Genomic DNA, 22,891 nt, shown 5'->3' with positions numbered 1-22,891 from the left:
ATAATTCTAACTTATTTCTGGAGATTGCCTAAAAGACTGGGCGGGGGTGGGGGGGGATTTGTGAAAACATCCTTGATGTTTTTTCTTTTTTCTTTATTGAAATTCTGACAAATCTTTATCAAACTTATCTCCCAAGAGAGAGACACAATCTCCATAGTTCTGAATCATTTCTCTATAGTATTGAGAGACAGATAACGTTAGGAAGAGGGAAAAGACATTGTTTGCACAACCTGCTTATGGGAGATTTGTTGAATACACCGCATGTTGTTCACATGTGTGCATCTATAAAACGGGCATACTGTAGAGCGGGAGAAAGGAACCCTAATACTGCCTATGGATAGGTTAAGCACTTCCCCTGAAGTCACACGGGATGTCTACACAGCAAAGAAAACTCTACAGCTGGCCTGAGCCAGTCAACTCATGCTCGTGTGGTTCGGGCTGCAGGGCTATTTCATTGCTGTGTAGACTTCTGGCCTCGGGCTTGAGCCCAAGTTCTGGGACCCTCCCATCCTATAGGGTCCTCCAGCCCGAGCCCGGACGTCTACTCAGCAGCGAAATAGCCCTGCAGCCAAGACCATCGAGCCCGAGTCAGCTGGCTTGTGCAGGTTTTTCTTTGTGTAGACAATCCCCATGATGGAGCTGGGGACTGAGTCCAGACTTTCAGAGTCTTAGTCCAGTGAAAAACCATCCTACGCCTCTGTCTATAACTTCCTGATCTGTTACCCTCCTGTACAGATCAGATCAGGTTTGTGCACAACTTGTCCGTCTCAAGAGAATATAGTAAATCCCTTTATTTTTACTTGCAATGTATCACCTGTAAGTTTAGTGTACAATAAAGGTTAAGTGTAGCTTACTAACTTGGTAAATGCTAAAAGAAGTAACCCAGTGTGATTGTCCCAGGCAGCACCAAAATACCTGAGTTCATTAAGCACAATGCCCTGTTGCTGTGTTCATAAACCCCCAAGAGCTGTACCAGAGACATGACTGTTTCCAAATAAATATTAAACATTTGTCTCAAGTATATGTAACTTCCTAAAGCCCTCTCAAAGGTTTTATTCACTTGGGCTCCTCCTCCAAATCTTCTCCCCTTTGTGTCCCCTTCTCCCAAACACTATGAATTAAAAACAAGTGGGGAATTTTTTTTCAAAGCACCTTAAAGGACTTAAGCACTCATCTCCCACTGATTTAAGGTGCCCTGGGCCTCTCTAAAGATCCTAGTCTAAAGGCTGCAGGTGATCCATTGTTGCAAGCAAAGTCCAGGCCAGAACTTATAAGTCCTCGTATTACTGAGTGGGAGGTAGAACAAAAAGGCAGTCAATTAAGAAATAAAATCTCACAACAGTATTCTAGCACTCTGACCCTGAGGCAAGGTGACCCCTTAAGGCATAAGGCCAAGTGAAAGTAGCATAGCTGGAAAAAGCCTGCTTATTGAAGGCTAGATTCAGGCCCTAAGCAGGGAAGGATGTAGTAAGGTCACATTTTCCATGTGTTGAACTTCCCAGTAATGAGAGAATTGCTTGTACATAGCTGTTTCTTACAGGAAATTATCAGCCTTGGCTCCATGCGTAACAGACTGAAGTGTGTTGGCAAACCTCTCTGTTATTAACCTTGCCCTTTTTTTGTCAGGAAACTAGTGAAGAATCTCATTGTGACTGTTGGAGAACATAACCTCAGAAAGGCAGACGAGCAAGAACAGAACATTCCTGTCTCACAAGTCATTGTTCACCCTGACTTCAACGGACTTGGCTACATGCATTCTGATATCGCTCTGCTATATCTGAAATACAGAGTAAAGTACGGTAAGGGAGGAGACTGAGTGAAAGTGCTTCAGAGCGGGTCCTTTGCTATATCTAGCTTGCCAGTTTAGAGCAACTTTTTATTTTATTATCTCTCTGTAATGCTCTTTCCAGCATATAAAACACCTTCCTGGTAGTGTCTTTACTTCTGGCCAAGTAGATTATACATGCTAAATCCAGTTTAGTCTTAGTGATCTTGTCCAAATAATTGTCCCTCAGGTCAAGTCTTTGTTCTGGGGCTTCTCATGTTTTCTTCATACTGTTGATCTTTGTAACACTAGAGAGCACAAAAAGTCAAATTGTCTTCCGGTTGTGGTAATTCTATATTTTCTTTACCTCTCGGAAAGCTCGCTCCTCTCTAATTAGCTTGCTCACCTTGTCCGCTTCATTCAGCACCACCAGTCTCCACTGTTTGTGAAGAGGAAGAGATGTGATGCCACAAACAGCAGATTGTTCCATCATTGAATGGATCTGGCAAAGTGAGAAGATGGCTTAAATTTAAACGCCCATCTCCCTGATTTAAACACACATCATCTGGTATCTGTCATAGCGGCAAAGGTCAACACAAGGGGAATTTTAAAGCCATGTTAAAAGGCTTTCTGGAGTGTGGCTTTTTGCATACAGATTCATAGAGGGTCAGGAGACCATATGGGATACATAGATCCTTTCACTGCCTGATCAAATCCCGGCCAAGTCGGCCTGATGGTAACAATTCCAATCAGTGGCCCTTCTAAAATGACTTTGGTCATAGTCTAGCTCCCAGTGGACAGGTGTCTGCATCACAAAATCATTGAGATAAATGGCACTAAAGTTGCACCTTTTTGCTGCTCTCAGTGGAGAGGATTGAATGGGTATGGAAAAGCAAATCATGCTCGTTAGCCAGGAAGTGTTCAGTTAAGGGTTGAGGCCTGTTGGCAGGCCAGTGAGAGGAGGTTTGCTTTTCCACTACCTATGTGCCTATTTTATGGCTAAAGAAACTTAAGTCTCCAGTCATGATGCTTGAAAACATCTTTTGAGTCATCTGGACGATCCCTCCAGGAGAAGGTGGGGCTGTCTTCTACACTGGTAAGTGTTCTTTAAAGTTTGTCAATGTCAAGGCCTAATTCATTTATTTTCAAGACAAATCAAGTAGCTTTTGATCCCTTTCTCCTCTGATCTCCAAAAAGAAACCTACAATGGTATTCACCTAGTTTGAGAGCAGAGCTGAGCAAATTTTTAGTTTTGAGTGTCCTGTGTAAATCAGAACTCCACTTCTCGTGACATATGGTCAGCATTCCTGTCTGCAGAGAATAGAATGCTCAACAGGATCTACAACCGGTCACTATCACAGGCTGAACGAGAATTGTACATAGGACAGTTCCCTTTTCTGTCCTTCATGCTGCTGCTTCTGTTCCCTCCCACCGCCCTTGTCTCTTTCCTCTAGTCTGGTTCTTGTTTGCTAAGTTTCACTTGAATGTGGCCAGCCAAAACATTGTTCATGTTGTTTTTCTCTAAAAACAATGTGACTTCTCAAGATTACTTCAATTTAAAGGTGATTGACTTGATTTACTTTTAGCTGTTTGATTGAATTGCTTTAGAAAAATGTCTAGTTCAAAGGACCTTGATCCATTCTGTTCACACAATAAAGGACATTGTGCAGAGAGAATCGCTTCCGACAGCCTGGAGTTCATGTACTCACATTTGTGTGCACTTTCCTTCGTAGGGCATAGGGTTCAGCCAATCTGCCTTCCCCACAAAGATGATAAATTTGAGGCCGGGACTCTTTGTGTTGCTAGTGGCTGGGGCAGGGTGTCTGAGGGTAAGTAAAATGTCAGGTTCTTACAATGACAACATTGATGTGTGGGTACTGAGATAAAGAAAAGGGAGCCGCCTTGTTTCTGCAATGGAAATACAACATCTCTCCAAGGGGAAAAGCCAATCAGTGGTTCTCTGTTTTGCTGATAGCATGACAAACCATGCTGTGCTCTGAAGGTCTCTTCCAGACATGATGTGCAAAGGACCAGTGTGCCAGAAGCACTGTCGTGGGCAGAGCCTTGGAATCTCCTTACTCTGGAGCTCCATAGCGCTATTCCTCTACCCATCTCACAACTTTTTGTGAACAATTAATTAAGCTCCATAACACCCTTGTGAAGTAGAGAAGTATCCTCCCCACCCCTCGCCCCATCCCAATCATACGGATGGGGAAACCGAAGCATGGAGGTGACTTGGTGAAGGCCACATGAGTCAGTGGAAGGGCTAGAAATAGAACCCAATCTTCTGATGCCCTAGCTGCATGATCTAGTTGTAATCTTTGTGCATTACATAACCACTAGATGATGCATCTCCGCCTTCTTCCTAGTTTTTTTTAAATACATAATGGGATCACTTGGGCCTTAGCTTACACACACAAACTGTTAAAAGAACATTATTAAGGTTGCAAGGTCAAGCACTCAAAAATTAAGCAATGCTAGGATTAAGGTTGCTTGTGCATAGCATTATGTAGCCCTTTATATGCTCAAGGCAAAGCTCCCATTGACTTCAGGTGCAGCACAGAGAAACAGGCCACCTGATCTCAATTCCAGTGCTCAGAATCAACCCTACCCAGGCCAGTTCTAGCAGTGAGTGAGCAGGGCTGTCATCCTGGGTGCCAACTATCAGGGGGTTCTGTACCAGTGGGCTACTTGGCTCTCTTTTGCTCCATTCTAATTGGCTGGCCATTTTTGTTCTGCTGATTGGCTGGCTTTTTTTTTTTTTTTTTTTTTTTTTTGGACTCAACTGCTTGGGGCCCCAGAAACATTTTTTTGTCCTGGCTGGCAAAATGGCTAGGGCTGCTCCTGCCCTGAAGCAGCCATTACAGGAAATGTCTTTCTGAGTCCGCATAGCCCTGGGCTGGAGGGAACATGCTCAGTCACTGTGCATGCATAATTCAGTTGCATGCAGAAGCTATGAGGGGATGGAGGATGCAAGCCTCAGAAAGCTTAAGTGCAGAAATCAAAAAAAGTCTCTGCTGAGCATTTGGAAGCTGCAGTGTTTTTTCAGACTTACTGTCCTCATGAAAGTCTGCCTAAATTTGTTATAACAGGTACATCCCTGACACCAAGGCCACCCCCCTGCTAAATTGCAGGTCCCTGCTCCAAAGCATGGGAGCACCAGAGCAGTTAGGAGAAAATGTCACTAGAATGATTTTACCAGGGCAAATCAATGTGTTTTTTTTCCCCTAGCCTTGTTCATGGATATGGTCAAACCGTTTCAGCTGAAACTTTTCAGAACAATTCAGCCTGAGGCAGACACCAACATGGAAAATGTCAGCTCAAAGGGTTCTAGTTGGGTGAAAGTATACAGACCTGAAAACAAGGTCTTTTAACGAGAGGTCTCAGCTAATCTAAATAAGAGGCAGGCAGCATTGTCAGCCCTGCCTGTGTAATACTGAATGAAATCATGGTAGCCAGGATGTGGCTCTAGATCTGCAGCATAACTTCCTGCTCTGTGAAGCAAGGAGGGGGGTTCTAGGATGTCTGATGTTGCCTGTTTCCTTCCTTCTGCAGCTGGTGAACTATCTAATGTTCTACAGGAGGTGGAGCTCCCCATCATTGATAGGGGAACCTGCAGTGCCCTGTTAAAGCAAATGAATCTGCCTCCAGTAGCAAGCTCCATGCTATGTGCTGGCTTTCCTGATGGTGGGCAGGATGCGTGCAAGGTAAAGGGTCATCATTCGGCAGGGTCTTCCTGTATAGTGAGTTCTCCAAATGGAGGCAGACTCCAACCCTTCCCACCAGTCACTCCTGTATTCTTGCTTACTGGAATGGCAACATGCCCTAAAGAGGGAGGGGTGGAGGAAGGAAAGGAATTGAATCTTGTCCACTACTACTTGTACGTTGCTACTGAACTGAGGCCTTAAAAGGATCTTGAGGCTAATGAAGGCCTTGTCTATCCTAGTCTTTTGGGGGAAATTTCCCACTGGTAGGAGTGCTGCTATAGACAAGGAACTGGTGTATTTAACCACCTTTTCATCTAGACCAGGCCTGAATGGGATCAGATGACATGGTGAATGATATGCCTGAGCCCTGTCTAAGCTCCTGTTGCTACTACTGGTGAAACTGCACAGATGGGCACACAGTGGCAGCAGGCAGCCCAAGAGACTACAGGAGAGACAGCCTCAGGGGTACATGATACCACTGTACTGGGAGGGAGGAGGCTGAAGTGAATCTTTTGCCTTCTCTTTAGGCTTTAAAAAAACACACCTTGACCATTTCTACTTGGTGTATTGGTTTCTCTTGTAGTCATCCCTCCTCCCCATACCTATCACAGCTGCTGGCAGCTGTGTCCATCAGAACACCAACCTTTCCCATGCTTTCTCTGGTAGAGGGGTGGGTCTACTGCCAGGAGACCAAGTGGTTCTTTTCTCCCCCTGCACTCCACACACAGTCCACTGCGCTGCTGTTGCGGGAGAGCCTGGTGTAGTCCGTTGGCTGAGGTACTGCTGCAATGCAGACGTTAACATCTTAGCGTGAAGGGGGGGGGGGGAAACGGTTAAGACATATAGTGATGCTGAACCTTTCTGTCGATCTTCCAAAGAGCTGCAACTTCTACTCTGAGAGGTGAAACACTGAATCTGTATCATCGCATTTGAACAAATATCTGCTCTTTTTCCCTTTCTCCTCCCCCCAACCGTGCTGGGCAAGGGTGATTCTGGAGGTCCCCTCGTGTGTAGAAGAGCCAGTGGCATCTGGACTCTGGCCGGTGTCACATCATGGGGAGTTGGCTGTGCAAGAGGCTGGGATGTCCTTGAGAAAAGCATCAACAAAAGGGGTTCCCCCGGCGTCTTTTCCAGTGTAGCTGAACTGATGGACTTCATCACACAGAACATTATCCCCGGTGGGTACATTTACCAGCAATTTTTCTCTTTTTCTGCTTGTTTATCATGAGGCTCTAAAGATAAATGCCATAAGCTCCACGGTTAGGCTCTAGAGTGTTGCCATCAAGGTGCACACAATGTGAAGTACTTCTCATTTTAGAGCAGGAAGTGGGGAAATAAAGGTTAAACCACCTCTCTTGAACAGCATCTGTATCTGGGCCCCTCTGCCGTAATGCTTTGAGAACAGCTTTGATCAACATGCCCCACTAAATGGAATGTTGAGGGCCAATCCAGCTAGCATTTCCAGGTGCGTGTGGTTTTGTCGTTTTTTGAGACGCACTTCTCTGGCCTAGAAAATGTGTCCAGTTCTTATAAAATACATTTTCTAATCCTGGTCAACTGGGGAATCTGTAAATTGCTATTGTAGAATCCCTGAAATGGTCCACACTATTGATTTGGAGCAAATATGGCTTTAAACACACACACACACACAGAGCAGATCTGTGGAATAAGCTTGCCATTTTTTTTAGTTGATTATGAGAACTACACTTTTAAAGCTATAAACAGATCTATGAATTCCCTATAGCCTGATCAGACACTTCCATACACTTATCACTGCAGTTCAAATAGAACCTATTGAATAGAGGGCATTGTTTTTGTCACAGCAGTTATGACCTACATTTCATCTGTGCTATTACTTATTTGCCACAATATCTTGTCGGAGCTGATATCCTCATAAAGGGAAGAACTAGTCTGCAACCATACAGTGCCTCTTACTCTGGAATAATAAATATTAAGTAGAACCAGAATAAAAAACGTTCACATGAACCCTGCAAAGCAGAACTTGGAAGATTCTTGCAACTCAGACGACGAGCACAGTTGGAGAATGAGCAGAGTTAAGCCGTAACCCATAGAAATAGTATTGATAAAATAGTGCATTTAGAGCCTCAACTGGAGTAAATCTGTGTAGCTCTATTGACTTTGATTCACACTTGCAAAGGACTTTGGCTCATTTGTAAGCAGAACTCTAAGGGCAGGCGTACACTTAAAAGGCTGTACTAATGCAGCTGTGCCGCTGTAGGACTTAAGATGCTCCTATGCGTCTCCCGTCAGTGTAATTGGTCCACCTCCCCAAGAGGCAGTAGCTACGTTGATGGGAGAAGCTCTCTGCTGATATAGCATTGTGTACACCAGGGATTGAATCGGTATAACAACATCACTAAGAGCAGGTCTACACTACAGCCAGGATCGACACTCTGAGATCGATCCACCAGTGGTCAATTTAGCGGGTCTAGTGAAGACCCACCAAATAGACAGCAGATCGCTCTCCAGTCAACCCCTGTACTCTACCTCCAATGAGAAAAGTAAGATAAGTCGACGGCCCCCCGCAGTAACTCAACCTAAGATATGTCGACTCCAGCTACGTTATTGACATAGCTGGAGTTGCATAGCGTAGGTCGACTTACCACGGTAGTGTAGACAAAGCCTCAGGGGTGTGGATTTTTCACATCCCTGAGCGACATAGTTACACTGATATTAGTTTCTAGTATTGACCTGGCCTCAGAAGAATTGTGGTCACCACTTGAGACCCATCTGAGTTTTTCTCAAGCACTCAGGGTATGAAGTGGAATTAATTGAATGGTTACATGAACTGTAGACCTGCCTCTCCCAAACAATGCCAGTGTCAGAATTGTATTTTACCCATTGCTCTTCTCTTTCTAGCTGCAGAGCCAGATCGCCTTCCCTCGCACTTTCCTGAAGGATGCAGCTCCCATGGAATGCTGGTCTTTGGAGAAAGTGGCCGCATTCAGTATCCCCAACCCAGTGAGAGTAACTACCTAGAAAACAGGTATTCACTGTATGTCTTCAAAAACACTTGCCCTTCTGTGAAGGGTCACTTTTCATAGGGTGCTTTGTTCGTGTCGGTAAGGCCAGAAGGGATGACTATCTCCTCTGACCGCATGCATCACTCTAGCCATAGGACTTCAGCCTGCAAATACATGAATTCTTACTCCTGACTGAGTCAGTGAACACAATCAAGTCAATAGTTTGTGGCTGAAATTGTGGGTATGTGTCAACCTTAAAAAATTAGTATCTAGAGTTAAACATCTCTGTAGTGATGTTTGCTTGTCTGGGATTGGTACTGGGCAACAATGGTTACCCAGAAATAGCATGTTAGAATGAGAAACATGACTTTTGTTAGTCTAGTTCTTACAGGAACTGCACTCATAAAATTGCACTTGGATTGAGCCCATGAATTAGCTTACAGTTAAAATTCTTAAACTGTTCTAGTGTCAGGTTCTGCAACCATTGAAGTCTTTAGGACTTGCAGTGGGAACAGATCTATCCCTTAATGTCTTCTGAAGATGCTTGAGAGCTGGAGATGTACCAAAAGAAACCGCCAGATGAGATGAGCCTATTGCAGATCCTACTGGCCTGGCCTAACAAAGATGTCATTTTGTCTCTACTACTGGTGCCTGTGTGCCTATCCACACTAGGATAAAAGGTGGTTTTGTTTTAAAATCGTGTGAACTCCAGTATATGCCTGGCAAGTTGTTCTTTAACATGTTAGTGGGTTGAATAATGTGCTGAAAAATAACTAGTTCTGTATACTGTAAAGTTTTGAGTTGTTTGCTAACAGATATTAAAGGGTCATGTTTTGTCCTAATGTGGATATGTCCTATAGGTCCTTGTATACATTTTAGCTGTGCAATGTGGAGGCTGTGCATAGACTGGGCCAAATTCAGTGCCAGAATAACTATTGACTTGATTTGCATTTATCCTGGGCATGACTTTAGCCCAGTGAGCCCAGGCACTAGTTGGGGAATGCGAATGGTTAAGATCTCAGTAACACTGGCCATAAGCTGGTAGATGCTTTTGCATGTGTGAGAATTTTACTGGCTTCCTCTCTTGCTATGAATTGCCTGGGGACACAATCCATTTGGCAGCATAGCACAGATCCAAAGTCTGAGCGCAAAGGAGAGAACTGACACTTCTTTCTTGCAGTGAAGCACTTTGTGTTGCGCTAACCACTATTAAAACCCCACCATATGTTTCTTATTACTACTTAGTTGGAGCTGGTGATATCCTAGCCTGAGCTGATCTGGCTATGACTGTGAGATGATGGATATAGGGTTGTAAATGTGCGCGCGCACACCTGGTTTAATCCATGCATTCTACATGGAGATGGGGGAAGGAATATTGCCAACCCTCTGAATTTCCCTATGTTAGGGTTGTGGAAACACACACCAGGAGTGAACTGGAGGGCTTTAAGAACGCTTAATGCTGAGGTCAGACCAAGTTAAAGTGGGTGACTGGGTGGTGATGCAGGGCAGAGTGAAGGAGGAAGGTGATAGTTCTGGGAAGAAGCATAAACTACTTTGCTTTATGACAATGTGCTCTGTCCTTGGTGTCTTTTAAACTCCCTCTTGCACTCCAGCATGCCGAACCCCCTGTCACCGCCCCTTGGAGCTGCTTGGGAAGGAAGGGTGCACTCACATGAATTTCACTCTTGCTGTGATTCTGTTGTCTAACTTAATTGTTTCTTTGTTTTGAGCCTATGCGTGTGGAATATAATTGTGCCAGAAGACAAGATTATATTAATACAGTTCACCAGGTTAGACATAGAGAGCCAGATCACATGTGACCATGACTACGTGTCCTTGTATTCGGACAAAAGAGAGCTAATTGGTACGTGGAATGCCTTAATCTCTCCTTTTCAATACTTGGCATGGCAGGCAATCAGCAATCTGAAACGTGAACATTGATGTTAGAGCCCTTTTATGTCTTATTACAAATAAGGAACCTTTCACTGTCATTTGCCCTGGCACTGAAGCTGTCAAAGCAAAGCTAAGTAAGGGAGGTAGGGGGAAGGTAGATATTCATGTCACACACTAGCGGTCAGAATGGACTATATAGTCTGAAAACTGTGTAAAGTCTTTCTCCACTGTGTTTTTCAAGCCCTATTTCTGCCTTGTTTTTTAGACAAGTTTTTACTCCTACTAGCCCCATGTAGCTGAACTGTCATCTAATTGACCTCATATATCAACAAAACTGCCAGCCAGTTTCTGATGCTGGAATCCTTATTGGAGGATGGTCAATGACAATGGTACAAAGCAGAACATGCGAGATAAAGACATAGGCAGAATTATCTGAAAAATCTTGTTGACTCAAACTTTTGACTTATGTAGCACAATAAATGTCTGTTGCTTTAGGGATAAATAATGACAAAGTACTTTTCCCTTACAGTCTAAATTTATTATCCGTTCTTGAGACTGAATTGCTAAAGAATAGATATTTTATGCAAATCTTTGCTCCTTCTATACTCTGAACAGTACTAGTGGCTATGTGCCCTTACTATCCCACCATGAAACCTTGAGCTGAATTGCCTGTGTGGTGGTTTTGGATGCAGTTCTGTCTCCAAACATTTTACCTGATAGGTATCTGAAACTGATGCTGGAATAGTCATCTCAGAGTCTTCCCTGGAATACATGACTTTCCAATATTGTATACAGTTTAGTGAATCTGAAAAAGTAAGCTGCCTGACAAAGTGTGTGTGTGTGTATGCGCAACCACGCTAAAGGTCTAACCTTTTTCCCTGTAGGTAAAATCTGTGGGGATGTGTTACCAGCCCCGCTGCTGATAGACTCTAACCGAGCAATGGTTACTCTCGTTTCTGATGGAAGCAACACCGGCAGTGGCTTTGAATTCACCTTCACAGCTATACATAAGGAATCAGAAGCAGGTGACTTCAGACATACCATTTGTACATACTTCTCTGCCACCCAACCCCCTTTAAAACCAAAGAAACCATCTCTGGTACACACGGTGGTGGTAGGCGTTTGTTTTGTTCGCTATTAAATCTGACTTCTTAACCCAATGTGATAGGTTCTGGTTGTGGAAGTGTTGCAGTGCTGGTGGAAGAGGGAAAGATTGATACTGCTAATTACCCTGGCTTGTATCCCAGTAACGTGAAGTGCCATTGGTTCATTGAAGCCCCGGTAGAGAATGTCATAAAGGTAATCATAGAAGATTAGGGTTGGAAGGGACCTCGGGAGGTCACCTAGTCCAACCCCCTGCTCAAAGCAGGACCAACCCCCAACCATCTCCCCAGTGAAAGGAGATGCTGCTCTTAAACCTCTGCCATTGATTCCCTGAGCAGTCAATTTAATAAAATCCTGCTGGAAACATCTACAATGCACAGGCCTGTAAGACCTAAGGTTTTCAGCTTAGGCTTCTCGCAGGGTATGTTTTAACCAATTCAGATGGTGTGTATAGCCCTGTATGAACTGGCATACTGAGCTGCTGTAGATGCTTGAAGCTGGTTGGTACCAGCCCTTCCAATTAATGTAACTGCATCTTGGGAAAGACAATGCAAGGTTTCAGTAGGGCTGGGGGGGAACCTGACAACCTGCCCTTCTTGCTCTCTAGCTAGTCCCCTTCCTCCATTAGAGTGTTAAACATGCAGACATGGTACTGAGCTAAGCAAGCAGTAGCTAGGACCAACATATGGGATGACTGTTTCTACTGGGGGTGCTGGAAGTGACCTTTTTGCTGTTGTGGTTTGATGCCTACCCTTCCTCCCGTTGTCATTGCAATTGCACCGGCTAAAGTGAGGTTACCTGTTGGATTAACCTCACCCACAGATAAAAATAAAGCTACTGTATTGTACTGTCCAAGGCAATGTCTGTCCTCTGTAAAAGCAAAGAATCCATTAAACGTATGTCTGCTTAAATGCATGCGGGTTTGTTGCTCATGGGCAGTCCTCACACTAATGCTCATACAGTTCTGTAATCTGCTGTTTGTATTAAGACACTGAAAGTACTTTTCCTCTTCACGCGCTCGAGGTTTCTATACAGGTGACGCTATTGTTGCTGCTGAGTGTTTCAGAATCCCAGCGGCAGCCAACCATGGTTTGGATTTTTAAAGGGTTGTTGTGATAGTAATGTGAGTTTTAAAGAGAATGTAAGCTTTGATTTAAAAACTTCAAAAAAAAAATGACCATTTCTATTTAAACCCACCTCTGTGGTTCAGCCTTCGCAAACTCTTCAGCTTTTTGCTGATTACAGAAAGCAACACTGGCCAGAAAGGGACAAGCTTAGTTCCACTGCATGCTGGGTCAGTTCCACTACAGGAGGTGCTCAAAGTAAACTTTGTGATAGATTTAGAGTCCATGTGTCATTTGACCTTCTTTTAGGGTGCACTAGGAACAGGGTTAAGGCTCTTTAGCTGTTACTCAAATCTTGGTAATGACTAAGACTCGGAGTTAATTTTAGAGTTAACATTTTGCTTACAAAGAGGGTAAAAGGCCCCAGTTATTAACTCTTCTCTCCCCCTCCCCCACCCCCGTCTTCTCTTTCCAGCTGGAGTTTGAAGACTTTGCTGTTGAATTCAGCGCGGGCTGTATCTATGATGCAGTTGTCATTTACAGTGACACGGAAGATGAGCACCAGCTAGGTAGCCATGAATTAGTTCAATCTCACATGTAGAATCCATTACAGAAAAGAAGACTTAAATAGCTTGCTGCCAAAAGAAATACAAGCTACGTTAGTGACGCTTCAGTGGTAGAATTAAACCACGTTAGTCAGAAAATGCAAAATGAAGGTTCCTACAACAGCCTTAACTCTGCCTCCTTGCACATCTCAGTACAGCAGGGTGTTCCAGTGCCATAGTGGTTCCCAAACCCTAGGAGTTCTTGTTGGGGGACTGCAGAGATCTGACTGGTCATGTTGGGCTTAATCCTGCCGGGTGCTGAGCACTGTGCTGCTGATCCAGCAAAGCACTGAAGTATGTGCTCCCATGCTCTGGGGGATGGGGACCGAGTGCTTGGCACCTTGCAGTCCATGGTGCTGGTTCTCCACTTTGTTTCCAGCTGCTTTGTTGCATTCAAAGAAGGTAAAAATTAAAGCTGGTCAGGGAGACTTTCACAGAACTGTAGTCTGCTGGACTATGCAGGTCTGTCAAAATTGAAACACTTCATGAAACCTGACCAGTTTTGCTGGACTTTGTTTCATAACAAAATCGGGGGGAAGGGGAGGTGAATCTACTAATGTCAAAACGAAACATTTTGTTTACAAACATCTTTGTTTAGAATCTTTATTTTATATGATATAAAATTCAAAAAGTCTCTCAATCAAAATAATACCTACCTTATCTTTCAGGGTGAAATGTGAGGGGATATACTTTATTGAACCAACTTCTCTTGGTGAAAGACGCTTTCAAATTACAGAGCTCTTCAGCTGGAAAGCGTCTCTTTTTTACCAACAGAAGTTGGTCCAATAAAAGATACTACCTCGCCCACCTTGGTCCCAGGATAGCAGAGAGAGCACAGCTGTAACAATATTGCGAACAACATTTCACTCTTAAATTTGCAGTTTGGAATATTCCCTTGAGAATTTTGAAATTTGGGGGTTTTGTTCCAAGTAGAAATGAAACCAGACTTCAAAATCTCAATCCTTTGTGACATGGAACGGCTCTCCTCCACACAGCGTGAGTTAAAACATAATTCATGGAGTCACATTTCCATTTTGAAGAAGTAAAATAACTCTTTACTCAAAGTGGGAGATGCTTATTACAAAATTTCAGGACAATTTTTAGACAGACTTGTACCTGACTCCAGGGGGAGGAGGGGAAACTAGTACAATGGGAGGAATGAGAGGCAAGAAATTCTGAATTGTGATCCTGGCTTTGCCACTTGGCCTTGGGCAAGCCACTTCTCTTCTGTTTGTCCATCTGCAACCTGATGGTCATCGTACTTCACATGTCTTTAATGTGATGTGTAAGGCTTTTTTAAAATAAATATTAGCACTAGAGTGGACCAGAAAACCACAAAAAAATTGTGAAGTCTTGGAAATGTTTTCATTCTGAATCAGGACAAAGTCACAGATTCAAATAAATTTTATGGGAGCTAAATTCTGTTGTTTTTTTTTAAAAAGTCCCATTGGGGAGAACTAAAACAGAACTTTTTAGCCTTTTCCACGGACTCCCAGACTCCTCATACAGTGATCCTGGAAGCTCAAAGAGCTTTTATTTAGATTTTTCTTGAGGAAAATCCTAAGTTTCCAGCAAAATTTTTGGGGGCTTGTTTGTTTGTTTTCAAAATCCACATTTTCTGTTGGAATATCATTCTGGTGGAAAATTTCCAAGCAGCTCTAATTAACAGCTGGGCACTAGGGAGATTGGGTGCTTTATATAGGCACAGAGAGAGAAGGGGAGCTGCTGGTTCTACTTCAGGTCCTCAAAATGGTGGCTGACGTGTGTTTGCAGGTTTAAGAAGCATTGAGTGCCCATCATATACAGATGGCAAATGCAGGTCTTTAAGAGGCTCTCTTGGTGGGAGGCACTTAAAAAGCTAACTTGTTTTATGTTAGTTTAGTTCCCATAGTGGGAAAATTAGGAGGTTGTCTCATTCCTGAGAGTGTATAGTAGCTTAATTTGGGCCTCTACTTCCTTCTCCTTGGATACCTTTCGACTGGACCTGGCAAACGTCTTTGTATCAGATTTAAAAAAAAAAAATCCCCCCACAAAATGGCTTTCTGAGCCAAGTGAAAATTACAAGTCCCTGTTTGGTTTTTCCTCCTGTGGACATAGTTTAGCAAAGCTGGAAGTGAGTTTAAAGTGATATTCTGAATTTTAAAAACATGGGGGTTTCCTCACTTTTTCTTACAGCCAATCTGTGTGGGTTCTCAATCCCCAGCCCAATTCTGAGCCCTGGCAATGAAATGTTAATACATTTTGAAAGCGATGGGGAGAACAATTTCAGAGGATTTAAGGCCAGATTCACCTTTGTTCCTTCAGGTTGGTGGAAAGACCTTTATGTTTTCTGAACTCTTGGTCTCATTTTTGAAATAATCCCCTTTAGCTATGCTGGGGCAGTTAAAGATGGAACAGTTTCTACTGGCAGAATTCAGTTCTTTCAACAATGGAAAGGAATCAGAATTCCCACACTGGGAACACCAATAGGACACTGACACTTTTGTTACCTGAAACTCGCAGAGTCTGGCATTCTGAACTATTTCTAGAAGCATCCCATCCAGAGACTACTGTCCTATTACAGCAGTGGGTGTGGGAACATGGGGTAACAGTCCCCTGAGTAACTGCCGTTGCTTCACTCTCTTATATGCCAGCTGCTAACATTGAAGGATCTGGCTTTCACTTGTAGGAGTTCCTTCTACAGGGTTGGGGCTTTGAGGCGGGGGGGAGGAGGAGGAGGAGGAATTGGGGCCATGACTGGTGCCTTGGGAGTAAAATAGATTCCATTTATTCTGTCTTCAGCAGAAGAAGCTGAATCAGTAGTTGCAGAACCAATTGTTCTACAGACGGCCACTCCAAAGAACATCCCTTTAGGTAAGCTGGTAAAAAATTCATTGTAATGGGCTGTGTCAATAGTTCTTCCTGACTTATAACCAGAGGATCCTTAGGAAATAGACTTCAGTGGTGTAGGTGCACATGGGATCTAGGATTTCAGGGTATGGGGATGTAAGGTATACACACTAAGGAGGTATAAAGCATATTCAGAGTGAAGAAATGGGGAGAAATGCCCACTTATCTTTCAGGGATTGTGCCCATCCAGTGCCACATTATCCATCTAGTTTAATCCTTTCTAACCTTGATTTGGTGAGGGAAAACTTGAAATTGATCCATGTATTTATAGGATGGGAGAAAGATACTAACATCTACGTCTGGGCCTTATTTGGTCTTTGAGGTATAATATGGAACCTCTGTCCATAATTCAAGTTCTCAGCCGCCTACATCAAGCTTGCATTTCTTCTGCTCAAAATAAGTGACCACACCCAGCTGTTATCCCTACAAAGGGTGTCTGCTGTACTGCATCTCTTTGGGGTGTCTCTGCTTTATAGTCTTAGTTGCAAAGGAAACAAATGTGATAGATGCAAAGGAAGAGACAGTCTTGGAAGTCAGTGTTGCTCACTAGCTTTCTGGCTGTTGTCTTGCAGATGTCTGTGGCTTTCCCCCATTTAGTCCCCAGTGGCTGTCCGGACGTGTTGTTGGGGGAGAAGAAGCATGTCCCCATTGCTGGCCTTGGCAGGCAGGCTTGCAATTCTTAGGTGACCATCAGTGTGGCGGTGTCATCATCAGTCCAACATGGGTACTCACAGCAGCCCACTGTATACAGTCGTGAGTAAACCTGTCTGGCAAAGGCTTCTGTGTGCACAGATATTCTTTTTGGGACAGTGGTATGTCCCCTCCTCTAGGATAGAGAAACAATGCTGAAAAGTACCCACACTCCCACTTATTTCAGAGTAGCAGCCGTGTTAGTCTATATTCGCAAAAAGAAAAGGAGTACGCTGTAGCTCACAAAAGCTTATGCTCAAATAAATTGGTTAGTCTCTAAGGTGCCACTAGTACTCCTTTTCTTTTTACTCCCACTTAAAAAACTCTCCTTTGCTTGATTCCAAGGCTGTATTTTAGCCTTTGAAAAATGTTGGCTCAGTGGGGGAGAGGGGGTTCACATGAAATTATACCTGGTGTATTTCAGCAACTTCCACTTGTAGAAGACTTTGTCATGGCAAAACTCTGACTCGTCAGTCCGGGGGCTAGGTGACTGACTAAACTGGTACTGAAGACCAAGCAAAAGATGCTCAGCATGCTGAATAAGGCATACGTAAGGCTGGTTATGCACAGATTCAGTGCATTTATTTCTATTTTACAGAACAAACAGACCACTGCATTGGACTGTCATCGTGGGAGACCATGATAGAACCCTGAAGGAGTCAACAGAACAGGTAGAGACTAAACAAAACAATCTAAAATGTGGATTGTGTTAATTCCTCTTCCCTGCTTCTTTGTAATAGATCCATGTGCATTAGTTAAAACACGGTGCTAACAAATAAGATGAAATAACCAAAGAAAGGTGGGTATCTTGGGTGACCAAAGGGGAAGAAGAGCATTTGAAACAAAATAGTCTGTGGACTTGCATGGCAAACCTAATCCTTGATATCTTTGAAGGCTTTCTCTTGTTAATATCTTTTTTAAAAAGTCTAGTAGATGGCAAAACACAAGCCGTGGTGCTTTCAGCATCTTGCTGTCTTAGTGTTGGGCAATACAGCTTCCTACAGAACTCTTGTTGACCAGTGCCTTTCTATGCCTTAAGTTGAGTCAAGGGGGCAAAAGCATAGGGGTAGTGCATGTTGGCCTTCTGCAAAAACTCATCAGGCTAGATTAGCAAAATGAAATAGAATCCTCACTCCTAAATTCAGGGGATTTTAATACAATCTCTTCCATTTGTGGCCAATCTGTAACAAAGAGTTGGGGGATATACGGCGCTGACCTCCAGAGTCCTGAATCTTCCCTGTTCTAATCTGTTTGACTCTTCTCTAGACTGACACCAATTTGTGTCTCTTCCAAAATGTACTTTAAACCCACCTCCATTTTAAGGTCCATTTTCAGTTGTATCTTCCCTGGTCCAGCCTCTTTGAGCTCATCATTTTGCTTTATTAATGTTTGTTCCTGTTTGGTACAGGTGAGAAGGGTGAAAACTATTGTGGTGCACCCTGACTTTGATACAGTGAGCTATGACTCAGATATTGCCCTGATCCAACTGGATGTCCCTCTGGAGTTTAACACTGTTGTGAGGCCAGTATGTTTGCCCAGCAGCACGCAACCGTTATCTTCCTCTGTTCTGTGCACCATGACTGGCTGGGGGAGCACCCGAGAAGGTATGTAGTATGTTCTTCTCTAAATGGGCAAAAAAGATGGAAGTGTCTGTGGAGATTCTACCTCTGTCCTGCATCTCTTAGCATCATTGTAGGGTGTGCTGAGCACTATGATGAGTGGGGAGCGGATGGCAGGATCCACAGTTCTTCCTATGCACAGGTGATTTTAGCTTTAGGAGCTTTCTGCTATCACTGTGCAAAGAGACGTATTTCTTACATGTTGCTTATGGGCTGGCTGATTTGCAGCTGTCTAGCTATAATTAGAATCGTGTCCAGGACTGCAGGCCTAGCAGTTGCTCTTAATTAAAGCTCCCATGCTTTTGCTTTTATGTTCTGGGCCCTACTTTCTGATTTGTAGGGAGTGAGAAGCCTCTCAAACCATCAAAGGGTTAAAAGATCAGGGCACTGAGAAGAGGCTCATGAACGAGGTATGTTCCTTCGGAGACAGACTTGGGGTAGGCTGGGGAGACATTAGCTAAAACCTTGGCTTTTTCCAGCAGGAGCTGTGTTTGAGTCAGTTTGCTGAACAAAGCCAAACTGAGCATCTACTACTGCTCTGAAATGGCTGTACTGGACTGTTGGCAAAGGGGATCTCCACAGTTTGACATAGTGTGTACAGGCACCCGCATGTATTATTACATAACCAGAAGGTTCAGATAACCTGGAGGAAAGTCCAGTTTCCATACTCAGCTGTCTGGTTGGATCCAAATTGTAGCTATTAGCAAGGGGACATGGGGAAACGTGTGGTTTTTAGCCGACTTCATTCTGTTTGTTTCCGTCTCCAGTTTTGCATTTTCAGCAGGTTCTTTAACCCTGCAAATAACTTACAGTGTGATTAAATGTTCCTCTGCCAACTTCTCTCCACAGCAGATGGAAGCCTCGCTAGTCGATTGCAGCAGACACAAGTACCCATACTTGAGAGTGAAGTCTGTGAGAAAAATTACTATTTTAATCACCCTGGAGGGATCACAGCTAGGATGCTTTGTGCTGGGTTTGCTTCTTCTGGAGGGCAGGATTCCTGCCAGGTGAGTCGCTACTAAATGCAAGTAACATTGAAGATGAGTCTTGGTGATTGTTTTCTGCTGTATTTTAATGTGGTAGAATGTGTTGGGAAAACTCTGGTAGAGCAAATCCTACCAACAAAGCAGCTGCCCCCGATAACTAACTGTCTACAGCAGGAATGGGCAATGCACAGAGCATCAAAAGAACAATCAACACAATTAGCCCAAACTAGAACTGAATTCAAAACATGGAGCTGGAGAAGCTTAGTGGCAAAAACAACCATTGGTGTATTTGGGCTTTCAGCTGTAACTGTGATTGGGCCTGAGTAACTCTGGGTGAGGGGATGTTCTTCCTTTTACGTTTCTTGACTCCTAACCAGTGAATAGGTGGCAAAGCCAGGTTAGAATATTGGGTCACGCTTTTTATATTAGTGATATGAGAGAGTAATGTTTAATAATTGTTCTAGAGTCCAACCGGTCAATAGGTTGCTTATAACAGTCTATAATGCCTACTAGTGTGCTTATCTCTCTAATACAAAATATTCATGCCCGTAACACATTTCATTTCTATTCACCTTTATTAACCCTTGATAAACTAGTAGCTGAAGGCCTGTTGTGTTGCATGGATATGGCAATTGAGCCAAGTAATATACTATCTGTGCAGTCTCCCTCACACAACCAATGAAATTGATGCATGCAAATTAGCTGTGTAGTAAGGGTGGTGATTGGCTGTTATCTATAGCACAGTGGTCTAGGAGTCCTGGCAGGGAATAGATACATGTCTTACAGTAGCTGACACTGCACAGGTGTCATTTCTCAAGTCAGAATGCCTGAGAACTTCAAAAAATAGACAGTAACAGACTGCAAAACCTGGTGGTGATTGAACCTGGTGGTACTCTAAACAAAAAGAGCTACAGCCATTGTTGCTGTTTACATCAGTTCACCCTGATTCTACAGGTGTGCTACGTTTCAGAGTGACATGCTTGGAATCTTATACAGATTATAAATGGAATCTTTATATAAAATGTGACTGAATTTAGTACCTCCTGATTCTGAACCCTATGTTCAGTCTTCCAGACCACTTTGCCTTACTAACAATCTGATTTATTGAATTAGCCGTCCTGGTCCATGACTAAGAAACCAGGAGCATGAGCTGGGCATACTCAGTACTCATATTCAAACTTTTCCTCTTAGCTATGGTCTGTGACTGCTGTTAGCTTCTGTCTCTAAGAGTGTAGAAGATGAACGTAGGACGTTTCTACTAATATTCTAAAGTCCCTCTGTTTGTGTGCTTTCAGGGTGATTCTGGTGGCCCGTTGGTTTGCCATCATGAAAAAGAGCCATTTATTCTTTATGGCATCATCAGCTGGGGTGTTGGTTGTGCCAGGCCAAAGAAACCAGGAGTTTATACAAGGGTGAGGGTCTTCCTGGACTGGATCAAATCCACAATAAGAGGTAAATATCCTTCTTTCCTCTAAGCAGTGTGTCCTAAAGGAAGAGCTTTCTGGAAGTATTCAAAGTATTTTGTGGACAGCAGATGGAAAAATACCATTATTTTTCATGAGATGTGGAAAAAAATACACAAGTCTTTTGTTTGAAATTTCCTGTAACCTTTTCCACCCCCACATTCCTCCCTGGAAACTGGAAAAATTTTAGTTTTAAAAAGTGGTGGGGTTTTTTGTGTTTGGTTTTTTTGGGGGGGTTCATATTTTTGTTTGTGTTTTTGCTAATTTTTTTTGCTGGTTCTAAATCAAATAAAGTGGCTGTGGGGGTGAAAAAAAACATTTTTCATCCAAAAACAAAATCTGTCAGCCCAATTTTAGAGACTCAGAACTTCTGGGATAATCTGAAATGAAGTACAATGCACCAGTACACACCAAACTCAAGACAAGTGCATTTTGAACACTTCAGAGTATGTGTTGTGCAAAGAGTAATCAATAACACAGCTCACTAGAGAGTGACTATAAAATACAGTATGTGCCTCTTAAAAGGAAGTGGACCATGTTCTTTACTGTGCAAGGAACACTTAAAGGTGAAGGGAAGAATGTTTTTTTTTTTAATGCAGTGTGTGTATATGGTCCCCTACTTGGTATCCTCACAAACCGCCATGCCTATGGAATTGGGATGTTTTCCTAACTGAAGTAGAGCAAACCACTTATTTCTTTCCCACAGCAATTTCACTACTGATGTGGCTGCCACACATCCGAAGGGATATTCCTAATTATCCATCCTGTATCTTGTCAGTCTAGTTCAGGAGGATGCAAAACAAAAACCTACTCTGGTGATCAAAAAAATCCTTTTGATATTGTAGCTATGTGTGACTCAGCATAATGCTTTTATAGATATATTTAAAAAAAATTGTATACCAGCAAAACTGCAGTGGTAGCAAATACAGCTCTGTTCCACATCCTGATTTTTGGCATAAGGGGTGTTAAAACTATTCAGTTGTTGGCCTGCTTAGAGCAGTCATCAGCCAGTGCCTTCTCATAGAATAAGCATGATTTTTACACCTGCTGTTAACTCAAATGAGGAGGAAGAAACAAATTTCAGCCTTTTTACAGTGGTCACTACTAATTCAGGATTGCTAAGTGTGGTCCATGAGGGTAGCTGTCTCCAATCAGCTCCCCCAGATGAATTGGAAGGTGGTTAGAGGTCTCTTTCATATTGGAAGATCTAGTATCGATGGTTGTTGGGCATTAGCTTTCTATAGTTTGCTTTTTCATGAGTTTACCCTAAGATAACCAGTCTCAGGAAGAGAAGTGCACAGATCTCCACCTGTAAATCAGTTTCTATGGTGGAGGTTTTACTATCGCTTGCTTATGTTCACTTTTGCCTCTATAGATGGTTTCATTTGAAAGGTTTAGCATTCCATTATCACTTCATGAGCAAGGCTGTGGTCAATCTGACTCTTGGTGGGATGTCTTAATCCTGTGTATGGGTACTGTCTGGTTTCCCACAAAGCTGTCTCTCTACAGATTACACATAGCCCAGGACATCTTTATTAAACTGTCCTAGTAATAGGCATGTTGTACCTCTCTCTACAGAGATTGAACCAAATGCGCTTCAGGTAAGTAAGAATGGACATGAAACCTTAACACAGACACCAATGAAACGGCCTACAAAGCTAACAGGAGCTGCTTACAGACAAGGTAAAAACTCTCCTGCAGCTACGTTCAGTTAATAGTGCTGCTTGTCTGTCTCTTGCATACCCTTGTATCCTGTGGAAAGTGGTGGACCAAGATTCAGCTTGGTAGTACGGTACAGGGTGTCAAGCTAGGCAACTGTTGCCAAAGTGTATAAAGGCCAAAAACTTTGAAATTACAGTGGATTTCTTCCAATTGCCTATTGACGAGATCATAGGGTTAGATAAAAATAATCCTCTTTTAACCCCCAGACTAGTGCAGACAAGCTAAGAGAATCTATCGTTGTAGGAGTCTAAACTGGGGGCAACAAACAAAATTACTTGTTTTCTTTTGAATTCCATCAACCATAAGCTATTTTCCTCAGTGACTTTTTTCCCTTTTTTAAAACAAACACAAACCTTCTTGCTGTTTTCCTTACATTGCCCCACTCTAGAATTTTAAGCCA

General features: G+C 43.1%; 1 protein-coding gene across 7 annotated transcripts in view; it reads left to right on the top strand.

Moving 5' to 3' along the window:
• Positions 1–22,891, top strand: part of OVCH1 (ovochymase 1) — a 53,077-nt gene that overhangs the window by 8,130 nt on the left and 22,056 nt on the right. For 4 of the 7 annotated variants that reach the window (XR_006288874.1, XM_043540605.1, XM_037897477.2 and 1 more), the window contains exons 5-21: positions 1,627–1,799; positions 3,499–3,594; positions 5,321–5,472; positions 6,458–6,650; positions 8,353–8,479; positions 10,187–10,320; positions 11,234–11,374; positions 11,518–11,648; positions 12,993–13,086; positions 15,298–15,426; positions 15,904–15,975; positions 16,584–16,764; positions 17,300–17,372; positions 18,110–18,305; positions 19,170–19,327; positions 20,602–20,758; positions 22,348–22,452. Coding sequence is in view for 6 of the 7 variants with exons in the window: in XM_043540605.1 (XP_043396540.1) it covers positions 1,627–1,799; positions 3,499–3,594; positions 5,321–5,472; positions 6,458–6,650; positions 8,353–8,479; positions 10,187–10,320; positions 11,234–11,374; positions 11,518–11,648; positions 12,993–13,086; positions 15,298–15,426; positions 15,904–15,975; positions 16,584–16,764; positions 17,300–17,372; positions 18,110–18,305; positions 19,170–19,327; positions 20,602–20,758; positions 22,348–22,452 (2,312 nt within the window). In the remaining variant the exon portion in view is untranslated. The remainder of the gene's footprint in view (positions 1–1,626; positions 1,800–3,498; positions 3,595–5,320; positions 5,473–6,457; positions 6,651–8,352; positions 8,480–10,186; positions 10,321–11,233; positions 11,375–11,517; positions 11,649–12,992; positions 13,087–15,297; positions 15,427–15,903; positions 15,976–16,583; positions 16,765–17,299; positions 17,373–18,109; positions 18,306–19,169; positions 19,328–20,601; positions 20,759–22,347; positions 22,453–22,891) is intronic. The other 3 variants (XM_043540608.1, XM_043540601.1, XM_043540595.1) reach the window with 2 other exon arrangements.

Source organism: Chelonia mydas, chromosome 1 (genome assembly GCF_015237465.2).
Source record: "Chelonia mydas isolate rCheMyd1 chromosome 1, rCheMyd1.pri.v2, whole genome shotgun sequence".
Classification (NCBI taxonomy): domain Eukaryota; kingdom Metazoa; phylum Chordata; order Testudines; family Cheloniidae; genus Chelonia; species Chelonia mydas.
Note: the sequence above shows the minus strand (reverse complement) of the source record. Positions and strands in the feature narration are given on the sequence as shown.